Source organism: Semicossyphus pulcher, unplaced genomic scaffold, assembly GCF_022749685.1.
Source record: "Semicossyphus pulcher isolate SPU_LCO1_2020_fin unplaced genomic scaffold, fSemPul1.0.p SCAF_6, whole genome shotgun sequence".
Classification (NCBI taxonomy): domain Eukaryota; kingdom Metazoa; phylum Chordata; class Actinopteri; order Labriformes; family Labridae; genus Semicossyphus; species Semicossyphus pulcher.
The window spans coordinates 30802567-30815000 of record NW_027211737.1 but is presented as its reverse complement, the minus strand read 5'-3'; the positions used below and the strand labels follow the sequence as shown (position 1 = coordinate 30815000).

The window sequence follows — 12434 nt, the reverse complement described above, 5'->3', positions numbered from 1 at the left end:
TCAGTAAAAGTCCTGGTCGTAGTCTGTGGCGTCCATCAGCTGCTTCATTTCGGACACGCTGTTGGCCAGGTAGGACGACAGCTCCTCTGACAGACGGAGAGACAGACAGGTGAAAGAATATTTAACAAAAAAATGACTTTTTATTTTCCCTTTATATTTTTCCACGATGAAGACGAGAGCATGATGAGACGAAACTCACTAAAAGAAACAATAAATGATTTAAAAAGTTGTGATGTTGTCTCGTCAAAGTCTTCAGGTGTTGAGATTCTTCTAACTCTCCTACATTCAATCAGATAACCAAATTCCATTCAAAAAACGGGTATTTTAATTTTAATTTTAATGTTGACTCACCTGTTCAAATTAAATATGCAAATAAGATTTTATTTCTTAACTGAATATCATCAGCAAATCTTTCGGTCACCTAAACAGTCATTATGAGGCTCATTTTATTATCTTATTAGGTTTCTAAAGTTTGATGCATGAAGTCTTATTTTAAAGTTTAAATTGATAATCTCGAAGATATTCATGTAAATTAATGTCTGTTAGGTCACTATCCATCAACGAATGAGGAAACACGATGGTGATTGAGCCTGTGACCCACTGAGAAAGCCTTTGCATTTGCAGTATATAGTATTATTACAAAAAAAATCACAAGCAGCGCACAGTTAGTGACGCGTTCTCCATCAGCCAGCAGTGGTTGGTCTGCCAGAGAGGGTAGGCGGAGCTAAGCGGCTGCTTTTCCGCTCTCTGCAAGTGTTGCGAGTAAACAGTAATCTACTATGGCTGAACAAACACAGAAAAGATGGATGACTACAGATACAACTTCAACAAGAAGTGAAAATCCAAACAAAAAGAAACAAACTCGACGCTCAGATGAAGCAAACAGTCTGAAAAGGAAAGCGACCGTCAGCCAGGGAAATCAAGAGTTACAACTGGAGCCAACCGTGGACGTCACACATGCAGCACTGTGTGGATATCTGGGAAGTGTGCTCCCACAGTTACCGTTTATCACCACAGGTGCTGCCAAACAACAAAACTGAGATCTTTGAGATTACGACTTTAACTTTTGAATGGATATTCTTATATTTTGCATGGGTTTCACATTTTTGGGTGTTTATTGTTCAAAGTGAAAACTGCATAATTCTGTGTTTTTCCAGAATTACATTGTTAAAAAGGTCGCCTCTGAAACGGGCCGTTCAGAACAGCTGCAGGTTTCTATGTAGAACCTTGCTTTCGCTGAAATCGACCAATCGTCATCCACCGTCGTTCACCTCAGGCTGCCTTGTAGTCAAGTAGTTTCAATCTACCATTCCGATACCTCCTGGTGATTCTGGCTCGTACATATAAGGCCGAATAACTGATCCTAAAGCAGCCATGTTTTCTACAACTGTGGAGAGACAGTGCAGTGCGGCCGCGGTCACTCCAAATACTGTCAGCCAATCGTGGCTGAGGTCTGACCTTTGTTGAAACGGCTTGTTCGTTTCAGGAGGAAGAAAGGCTCCAGAAGATAATGAAATTAAAATATGTATACAGTTTTTTAAACAAAACTAACTTTACCAATGTGACAAAAACACATTAGAATAACAGAAAATTGATTGCATAGATAAAATCTGTCCATTTAAAAGCAGGTTTTGAAGGTTTTTTCGATGTCTAGAAACGGCCTAAAAATAAAACACATGCGTTGTGTCGACGACGACCAACTGGGACGCTAACGAAGTCACGACAGGAGGACGAGCATGTTCAATCATTGTATTTTTACCATCCACAGTTAGCTCCTTCATGTCTGTGGCATTTAACCACAACTGTAAACATGTTGAAGGGAGAGAGGAAGAAGGATGTCTCTGTCATTCACCACGTTCACACAGCGGCCATTTTCCTCTGACGTCACACTCGGAGTGGGAAGCTCCGACAAACTGTCAGCATTTTACTGCTTCTTGATTGATCAACAACTTCACATCTAAAGTTAGTGATTTACAAGAGTAGTAATTCCTACTTTACATTACCATTAAGTTACCTTTAACTACTGTATTCTTTAACACTATCAGACGGTAATGTTAGCTAATAGATTATCAAATATGTTGCTTTACCTGGAAATGTGGACCTCCATATTTTCACCGTCAATTGTCTTTACAGACGTTGATCAATCAGGAAGAAATGAAATAATTCAGATTCTCTTCAGTTCAGTGAGACGTCAGAGGAACAGTGTCTGACTACATGAACAGAAGTCAGGTGTTATCAGCTGTCCCTCTCACCTGCGCCCAGTACCCCCAGCACAGCTGACGCCGACACAGATCCCAGGTTGTTACGAGCAATACAGCGATAGGTTCCTGAGTCCTCTGGCCCCGCCCCCTCGATCTGCAGCCAACTGGAGAGCTCGAATTTCAGAGGACCGCCCCGAGACTGTGAAGACAGAGAGAGGTAGTAAAAAGACATCTGTGAAGCTGTTGGAGGGCCTGTCAGTGGGTTTTAAATGTGCTGCACCTGGACGGAGATGTGGGGGTCGTCTCCGGGCAGAATAACATCCCGTCCCTCCTTCTTCCACTCCACCAGAGCCATCGGGAACGCAAAGACCTCACAGAGGAAAACCAGGCTGCTGCCGGTCCCATTCACCTGACTGTGAGGAGGGACCTTAATGATGGGAACTGTAGGACACAGAAAGAGAGACAAGAGCGACAAGTAAACACACTGGTGATACTCCTGTACATTTACCAAATGAGGGTTCTGTTCTAGCACTAGAGCCAGGCTCAGACTACAGGAGTTTCAGGCCAACTTACACCCAATTCCACCCTCCGGAAAATCAGGGGCAGGATTCTGTTTGAGGCCCTTGGTTGGTACGGATGGTTAACGCAGATTATCTTGTCTCCACCTCCTCTCGTTGTCGAAAAGAAAAAAAACTCCATCTTGCTCATTTGTCTCCAAAGGGTGTGCAGGAGAGATCGACTGCTGGAGCCGCAGCACTGACGTCCCGCCCCTTCCTCTACCCGACACACACCTTTACCTTGTGGCCTTGCCGTGTTGGAGCCCTCAGGTGGGCTCAGTCTGCAGCAGAACAGCTTCTTCATATTCACGCTTATGGAAAGTTCAATGACTGTAGTGTTAGTGTTAGTTACGTCTCCTCTCGCCGTTCCTCCTCTACTCTGCTACTCGGGAACAGAACGCTGCAGGAGCCCCAATTGTCCACAGTGCTGTCAATCATGAGGCCACACCCCCTTTTTAGAGCATCAAATAACATATTAAAAGCTTGGACATAAATCAGCATGATAAGAACTAACTATAATGACAGAAACCATGTTTGAGAAAAATGTATTTGACGTGTATTTTGATTTTATAGTTTGACTCATGTCCCATCTGTTAACATGGAGGAGGCGGGGCTTATGAGCTATACTGCAGCCAGTCAGCAGGGGGCGACAGAGAGGGTTTGGCTTCACTTTTAGGGAGCGGTCATGTCGGCCATGTTTTTATACAGTCTTTGCCTGCTTAGACGTTAAAGCCGAACTGAAATGAGACGGTATGGTCAACGGAGCATTTCCTGTTTGCGTCACCAGCTGTTTCCTTAGCCTTGTGATGCCAAACACCGCTCCTGTCGCTTAGCAACAGGTAGCTAGCAGTTTAACTAGCTAGCATAACTAACGTCCCATAACTTTACCTCGTATTTTAAAGATAATTTCTTTAAAGGGCGCTCTCGTTTTTGTAAACATGTAACGCTAGCTATTCAACTGAGTTGAAAAAAAAAACTTTTACATTTAAAAGTTTATTCTTTTGGCGTGAAAGTCCGCCATCTCGTTTGAATTGGCGCGCAATGCATCTCAGGATACGTTGGGCCCCGGCAACAGAGGTTGCATTTGTCAGCCCATCTGAAGGAGCCTTCATATGGGACAGCCTTCCACACGCTTCTGTGGCGCAATCGTCCTTCAAATACGTCCTTCGAAGGCTGCAGCACCAGGATTAGGACACAGCTTATGTACCAAGCAATATAATACATTCTAGCTATGAGGCTAACATTAGCAAGCATACAACTGTTGACAGCGAACAAAAGGTATCCGTGGTAACTGCGTCTCCCTAAACATTTTCTCATCCAGACTTTTTCAGCCTCCTGCTTTAGTTTATCCTCTCGGCATCACTACAGCAGGTTTGGTGAGTTGGAAGGTCAATCATCAAACATAAATAAGTGACTTATTAGCCATCGTTTGTTTATATCGTAGTGTGAGGTATCAGTATTACTTTCAGTCTGCCTTTAAACAAATCTCCTCACAGTACGATTGAGCAGCGTTTGGTGTTGGAAGGTGTTTTCACATTTTTCGGACTTGTGTAAATGATCGGAGTATTTCTTTTACCACTCAGAGAAATCAGAGCAAACCTGTTTCAGTGTGTCGAAGGTCTCCGTTTATTTCTCCACTGAGTCTGAGGAATTTGCTGAGAAGAACTTTTTATAGAAGGATTATCTGGACCTCCATGATCTGAGTGTGAGACGTTATCTGAATAATAAGCTGTGAGGGAGAAGATCATCTCTGCAGCAAACACTGTCCACGTGTTGAAAATGCGTCAAAGATTCGAAGCTTCTGTCGCTGAGTTTCGGGTGTTTTGTCTTTATTATTACAGTTTTTATGTATCAGCGCTCTAAAGCGTTGGATGATAAATGTGGACCACATGTGAAATATGACTCGCTGTCAGTGTTAGAGAAAACCTTTACTTATGAAATTATATAATATTACCTTTTAAGTACATAAAGACTGTGAGCTGTAATCTCATCTGATTATAACGTGAACGAGGCCAGTCGTTAACACAGACGCTTCCTGAAGGATACTTAGAGATGATATGGAGATAACAGGAAGGAAAGTAAAACCCTGAGACAGTCCCTTTGTTGGACTTCACACACTTCTTCTCTGTAGTATCGGACGTACTGCAGCTGCCTTTGAAATCATTTGCTTTGCATCCTTTTCTGGCTAACTTAATAGTGCTGACGTACGGGTATTGGTACGCAGCCATTTTTTTGGACGGCCAAATACAAGGTGATATGTGAAGGCCAATCTGTCCACCAGGATATAACAAATCAATAACATTAATTCGCCAATGCCTGTGCCTTTGGGAGCAATTTCTGGTTCAGTGGGATTGAACCGCCAACGTTCTGACTGAGAGACGACCCACTCTTCCACTGAACCGCAGTGGTCTGGAACTCTGGACCGTATTAACCATATCTGGTACTGAGAAGCTGTTAAAAAGAAAGTTGGGTTCTGCTTTCAGGAACGTAAACATCATGACGCTTTATTTTTCTAAACAAAGACTACACACGCTACACAAGCACGTTTGCAGTTCTCTGCCTGGACCTGTCGTGCAACGTGAAACAGTGCAAGCTTCACATAAACGCGATGTAACACGCTGCTGGCTCCGTCTGTTACACTGAAGCTGTTATGCCTCTGTTACTACAACAACAACAGTGGATCTATTTATGTACAAGAAGCTAGCATACATGCTAAAGTCTTCAACAGTGTTAAAGATGGACTGCGGTAAACCATAGTGGGATTTAGTTTCACATGAACAAGAAGCATAACGACAAAGTACGGAACAAATTAGAATCTAGTTAGGTAGCTAATCCAACAGAGGCAGCTAAACTGTGTAATACTGTAACATGACGTAATCGTTATCATATCGTATCATGATGTATCATAACGTATCTTATTGTAACGTATCGTGTAATATTGTAACGTAACGTGACGCATCGTATCGTATCACGTCATATTGTATCATATCGTATTGTATCAATGGAGTATAAAGCAGCACACCGTCGTTCTGACTCTAACTGTACATTGAGTGAACTGTGGCGGCCCCCAAGCATTCTCTGTTTATTGGTTACCGTTTATAACTTGTGTGATGTCAGCAGGTTTCCTGTAATAAGGACTTACAACAAGCCGCTCAAAACATTAATATCCACATTCCTTACGTTCTCAGATTGTATGTAAGACTCTGCTTTAGATGTTGGATAAATGATATTTATAAAAACACATTACACAGTCCTATTCTCAGATCTACAGCTTTTAGCACTGAACTAACGTACGGCTCTATGGACGGTCCAAACACCAAAAAAAAGACCCTTTTCTGGGAGAACGCTGATCTAGACTTTGATAAATACAAAGTGGAAAGTGAATGGACAAAGGCAGCATGAGGCTGTACAGATGTAGAAGGTGGAGGTCAGACAGGGTTTACTGTTAAAGTGACAGCAGTGAGGAGGAGGAGGAGGGGGAGAAGGAGGAGGGGAGGGTAACAGTGCGTGAGTGTTTCTCCTCAGACACTGGCTGTTTGTTGAACAGAGCACAGAGACGGGTGGAGCCCTCGTCCGAACACGGGGGTCTCAGTCACACCTGATCACCTCCATCAGGTCTGTAAACCTCCTCCGGGTCAGATTTCATCTCTGAGACGGAGTTTAAGCTCCGAGTGTTTGTTTCGAAAATGACCACAACTGAGGCTGTTACCTGACTCCACCCGCCTCTGTCTATTTACTGGGAGCGCTCAAGTCTCCCAGTCTCCCTGAACTACACCTCAAAGTGAATGGTGCAGCTACAGTAGCAGCGGTGATGTAAAAAGGACTATGTAGGCGTATCACAGATATATCGGTATGGGCTTAAATTCGCTGTATCGGCCTATATTTAAGTGTACTTAATTTATTTACTGCAGCTTATTACTCTAGTGATTCGAGGAGCTGTTTATCTCGGCTCTGAAACCCGTCTGTTGTTCCATTTCCGTACAATAACAGCAGACGTGCCGCATGTGATATCTGGACGTTGAACATGTGAAAAAAAAGTCAGACTTTTCCCTCTGCTGTTTTACTGTCCAACAGATGCTTTTGTGATCAGACGGAGCTCGTCTGAATGAAGAGAGCAGCTCAGGCAGCAGAGAGACGGACAGTGAAGTGAGGAGAGAGGCGTCTCCCCGGCAGCAGCAGCAGCAGCAGAGAATGTGAATGTTTGTCGCAGCTGGAGGGAAAACCAGCAGAGAAACACATGAAGCTGCTTCTTCGCTGTAAATCTGCCATCTGTCTTTAGTTTCCTCAGACAAAGAGAAATATGCTGCTTGCTCTCTCACAGTCTGATGTGACGTCTTAAAATGTCTCTAATCTAAAGACGCAGTTTAAATACAGCAGAGGATGAGTTATTATTGATTGAAGATTTAAAACTCATCTTTATCATGAATGTGGAAATTACAGCCTGTATTATTTTGAAAGCTTTTTTCTAAAAACTACAACATTTGTAACTTATGTCTCTTTTTTAAAAATGAGGCTTTTATTCTGAAAGTCTTCCACATTTCTTCCTGTCAGTGTCCCTAACTCTTCCTAAAATCCGACCAAATACGATCAAAGCTTTCTCTTAAGTTATAACTTCAAAGATCTGCAGCGACACAACTTTTTTCACTTATGGAGCCCTTAAGCAGGAAACCCGCCCATCGTCCATCTGTAATAACACCTTAGACTGATCATAAGTACATTTCTTTTTAATAATCCACATGACGTATAAATTCAGGAGACTGTTCCCCACATTAGGTAGCTCATTAAAGGGGAATTCTGGTGTTTTTAAACCTGGGCGCTATCCCTCCATCCATTATCTATACTGGAGACTATCCCAGCTGTCACAGGGCGAGAGGCGGGGTTACACCAGTCAATCACAGGGCTGACACACAGAGACAGACAACCAATCACGCTCACATTCAACCTAACGAGCATGTCTTTGGACTGTGGGAGGAAGCCCACATATATGTAAAAAAAATCACAAGCAGCGCCCAGTTTGTGACGTGTTTTCCATCAGCCAGCAGTGGTTGGTCTGCCAGAGAGGGTAGGCGGAGCTAAGCGGCTGCTTTTCCGCTCTCTGCAAGTGCTGCGAGTAAACAGTAATCTACTATGGCTGAACAAACAAAGAAAAGATGGATGACTACAGATACAACTTCAACAAGAAGTGAAAATCCAAAGAAGAAGAAACAAACTCGACGCTCAGATGAAGCAAACAGTCTGAAAAGGAAAGCGACCGTCTGCCAGGAAAATCAAGAGTTACAACCGGAGCCGACCGTGGACGTCACACATGCAGCACTGTCTGGATATCTGAGAAGTGTGCTCCAGCAATTACCTTTTATCGCAATAGGTGCCGCCAAAGAGAACGAAACTGAGATCTTCGCGATTCTAACTTGAAGATAGGGCCCAGGTTTCAAAATACCAGTAGTCCTCCTTTAAGTTGGTCGCTGTTAGAGCACACATGGGCAACCCAGAATGGGCTGGAACTTGGCAGAACATTTAGACAGCAAACATGGACAATGGATGGGTCCCAGGTGGGCTGCATTCACCCATAAAGGGCTGATCATTAATTCATCTGGTTTACGCCAAATGAGGCCAAAATGGAAACGGAGGGAAACTTGGCTTGGACCCAGTTTGATGTCCCATTTGGGCCCCACATGGATGTGGCCTGAGTGGCATATACAGTTAAATATAAATGATAAGAAATGTGTCAGGATATAAAATACTATCATTACAAGCAAACAGACAGACAGACAGCAGGTCTCACCTGTTTTGCAGGGCCCCTTTCCTTTAGTCTTGAGTCCTGGTTTGGAGAAAGAGGCCTCTCTGAACTGACACACGTTCATGTATGACACTCCATCACTGCCACACACCGCCTCCTGCTCCTCACACACACACACCTCCTCATCATCTTCCTCTCCTCCTCCTGTATGCCGCGGGTCCTTCTGGCACCGCAGTCCGGTCCCGCACATCCCGTAGTAGACGCTGCGGTCTCCCGGGTCGCAGGCTTGGCCCTCCAGGTTTCCGCACTCCTTACAGCAGCCGCAGGAGTCCAGCACCAGTCCGGCCCGGCAGCCCCGGGTTTCCGGGCACAGGTCCGGCTCACACGGCCCGCAGCCCTCTGCCCCTTCAGCCTCGCTCCGTCCCCCACCGCCTCCCAGCTCCTCATCCAGCCGGTCGTAGTCCAGCAGCGGGTCGGTGAGGGAGAACAGGCCGGGCTGCTCGGTGCTGAGGTCGGGCAGCAGGCTGGGGAGAGCTCGGCATGTGTGGAGGTTCAGACAGAGACTCAGGAGAACTAGTCCTCTCATTCCCGGCATTTTAACCTGTCTGTGAGTTCTGTTTTAATCCAGACACCGGGACCGGACGGGTGATGCCGGGTCGGCCCGGTTCTTTCTCCGGTTCAACGCGATAAAACAACCAAGAAAGACAGCAGACAATCAGAGTTTAAAGCCCGACACTCATATTCCTGTCCAAACCAAACACTCGTAAAAACAAAGAGACGAGAAAATTGAGAGAAAAACTTCCGCTTCTTTGAAACAGAATCCAACATTTGTAAAAGAAAAAAAAGGAGCAAACGTTCTTTAATTTTAAGTGAGAACTTTGAATCTGAACTGAGAGCGTCCGAGGTTCAAACAGCTGAGCTGCTCGCGCTGCTCCGCAGACTGGCACGCGACTACTGAGTCAAGTCTGTCACAATAAGACCCTTTACATCCGGTAAAATCCTTCAAAATAAAAACTTTTTTGTGTATTAGGCATGAGTCTGGTTGGAATAAGGAAAAAATAAATAGATAGATATACGGTCAAGTATATATTTAAGGCCATATTACATTATATCATATTTTTTATCAAAGTATTACTTTTTGGCAGAGTCCTTTTTTTAGTCTCTAATTATCGTTATGCACCAAAAGACAGCAGTTCCCTTGTAAAACCACCTGGTAATAAACCTGTTTCTGATTGTTATTCTGATTCTGTTGAGTTTGTTCCCTGTAATCGTTTCTCATGTTGATATTGGACGAACTGTAGGTGACAGCGGACAAAGACTTTTTCTTGCAAAAAAGACACTCGAAGTTCAGCAAATGCTAAAATTTTTCTTCAGTAGTTTAAGGTAAACAGACCAATGAGTTTATTCTTTAAAGACATTGGCCATAATACATTTTATAAATATATTCATAATTTATTTAATATATTTAATAAAGAAAGAGATTCTTAACTGGAATAGTTTGACTGACTTATAACTTTAGTAAAATGTTAGGCCTTTTTTTCTTACAGAATGAGGATTTTGTCCTCATCTCAATGGATCTCTTTGTGACCAGTACAGGCAGGAGGATTGCAGTCACCTTAAGAGTATTATAAATCAGTCTTTTGCAAGTAGAACAAACTGCAGGACAGATCTGAGAATCTCTGTGCTGCACACAGTAGAAGATTGTTATGGTACTTTGACTGAAACACAAAACAACTGTTTCCAGAGTTTTACTAATAGAAAACTACAAAAGATTTAAAAAATAAAAATAAAAAAGGTATTTCGGTCTTCTGAACACTCATCTATGTTATTTCATTTTGTAAAGGTGACATTTTTATGAAAAAAAAAAAATCATTGTTTTGCTTTTATTTTGAAGGCGCAGTGTTCTTATTCCCGGTCTTGCGCTGTCTTACCTAACAGAGTTTTCGAGGCTCTCAGGTAGCGCGCGCGGCTGTATGTTTGATGTGCTTCTTTCAGCTGTGAGGCTCGTGCTCCCTTCCCCCGCAAGACCTGACAGCTGGTATCCTCATTATCAGGCTGGGAGACGGGGTTTAAAGCCTGGAAAGGTTCCCAGGGTTCTCCAGGAGGTTCCAGGCCTCTTTCAGGGAGTTTACTAGGAAGGTTAAGAGGCCCATAAAGTATTTTGAGGATTTGTGAGGGGTATGTCCAAACAGACTCCAAAGCTCTGGAATAACATTTTTCAGGGTTCTTGAATGTGGAATTTGTCAATCATTAAGGACTCCTAGAATATGTCTAAGGTGGTTCCTCGTGGAGTTTCCTGGGGTCTGTGATGGTTCAGGGTCAGGAACATTTCCTTGAGGGGTTTGAATGGTGCTTGAATGACCCATTTGATTCTGTCAGGAAACTCTTAGATGTTTTTAGGGCTCCAGGGTTCCACAGAAGACTTCCAGAGGTTCTTGTAGAAGCCCCATGGATCCCTCAAAAGGTTGCAGTGGGTTTTCCAGATGCGTTCTTGTTGTTTCAAAGGTTTCATGGTTCCTAGAGGGAGTTTTTTCTGCAGGGGTTCTTCCTGAAAATCTGTTAATCCCTTTAAGACTCTCCAGGCTCCACGAAAAATATGTAATAGTCTTTAAAAGGTTCTAGATACAGTTAAAGAATTTAAAGGCTCCTGGGAGGTTCCTTTGGTTCTTTTTTTCAGTTTTTTAGGGGTCATAAGGCGTTTTGGAGGTTCTGCTGGTGCTTGAGATGAACTCCTCACCTTCTTCATGAAGATGTTGGGTGTTCTATAAATTCTTGGCTTCCAAATGTTTTTGTAGAGACTCTAAGCATTCTTGAAGAAGTTTCAATGGTTCCAAATGGTTCTTTTTTAGTTTTTAGGTTTTTTTTAGTTTTTTTTAGAAGGTTTGTAGAACCTTTAGGAATCCAACAATGCCTTCCGAGGTTCCAGGACATTCTTTGGCTTAATGAAAATACCAGCCTGGTACTACCAGGAGATCCTTGAAAGAGTTCAGAGATTTTATGGGCATAAGGGATCCTAAATGGTACTTGAGGGGATCCAGGAGCTCCAAAAGTTCCTTCAACGGGTTCCAAGGCTTTATAGTTGGTTGAAGGATTCTGTAAGTATGTTGGATTAGATTATGGCATTTCAGTGGCTCTATGTACCTCTTAAAATGGCTTTTCGAGGGTTGGTTGAGGAGATCCCAGACTTGCTTGAAAGGGTTCCAGGTTTAAGGTTGTTCCTAAGTTAAGGATTCATAGAAACCTTCACGAGTTTGTAGGATTCCTTTAAGGTCTAGTGTGTAACATTTGTGAATCCTTTGGAGGAGGTATCGCAGTAATGGAACATAATATTCACGAGAATGAATCTATGAGTGTATATTCACCTGAAAGTATTAGTCATGTGTTGGGTTACCTTAAAATGAACTCTTTATATCTTTAGAAGGAGCAGGTTTTTTGACAGAGCCTGCCATATTGCCCAACCATGCTTCTACAGTAGCCCAGAATGGACAAGCTCTGGAGAGGGCCTTTTGAGCTTTTCATGAGTTTCACCGGCCACTCTTGGTTCTCCTACACACCAGGAAGGTGAGGGTGAGGAGAGAAAGGTCATGATTGCACCTTCATTGCTAAAAGCCACTAAATCCAAAACAATCCTAAACCCTGTTCCTTTAAGTATTTATGTTTCTGGGGCTTCGTGTGGGGCTTCGTGTTTTTTGTTACAGGGGTTCCAGAGATACATCGATAAAGAACTAGCTATAAATAAAATGCCTATGAAGGTTCTCAGTCATCTGAGAAGACCGGTTATTTTACGTTTCCCGTTACGTGCTGGCTCGCCGCTCTCTCACCGGGCGAGCGAGCAGCGAGTCCGCTACTTCTTTAGTCTGACAACTTAACACCTGCAGTCAGTCACAGTCACAAACAGAAGCTACTCCTGGCAAAGTTAAACTAGCTCATTCATTATTT

General features: G+C 43.3%; 1 protein-coding gene across 1 annotated transcript in view; it reads right to left on the bottom strand.

The window, feature by feature from the left end:
- Positions 1-9315, bottom strand: part of kazald3 (Kazal-type serine peptidase inhibitor domain 3) — a 9575-nt gene extending 260 nt beyond the window's left edge. Inside the window, exons 1-4 of the mRNA XM_069683669.1 lie at positions 8541-9315; positions 2482-2642; positions 2253-2400; positions 1-86 (exon numbers count right to left, since the gene is read on the bottom strand). The exon at positions 1-86 is cut by the window's left edge and continues 260 nt beyond it. Of these exons, the coding sequence (XP_069539770.1) occupies positions 1-86; positions 2253-2400; positions 2482-2642; positions 8541-9090 (945 nt within the window). The 5' untranslated portion in view covers positions 9091-9315. The remainder of the gene's footprint in view (positions 87-2252; positions 2401-2481; positions 2643-8540) is intronic.
- Positions 9316-12434: the final 3119 nt, after the last annotated feature.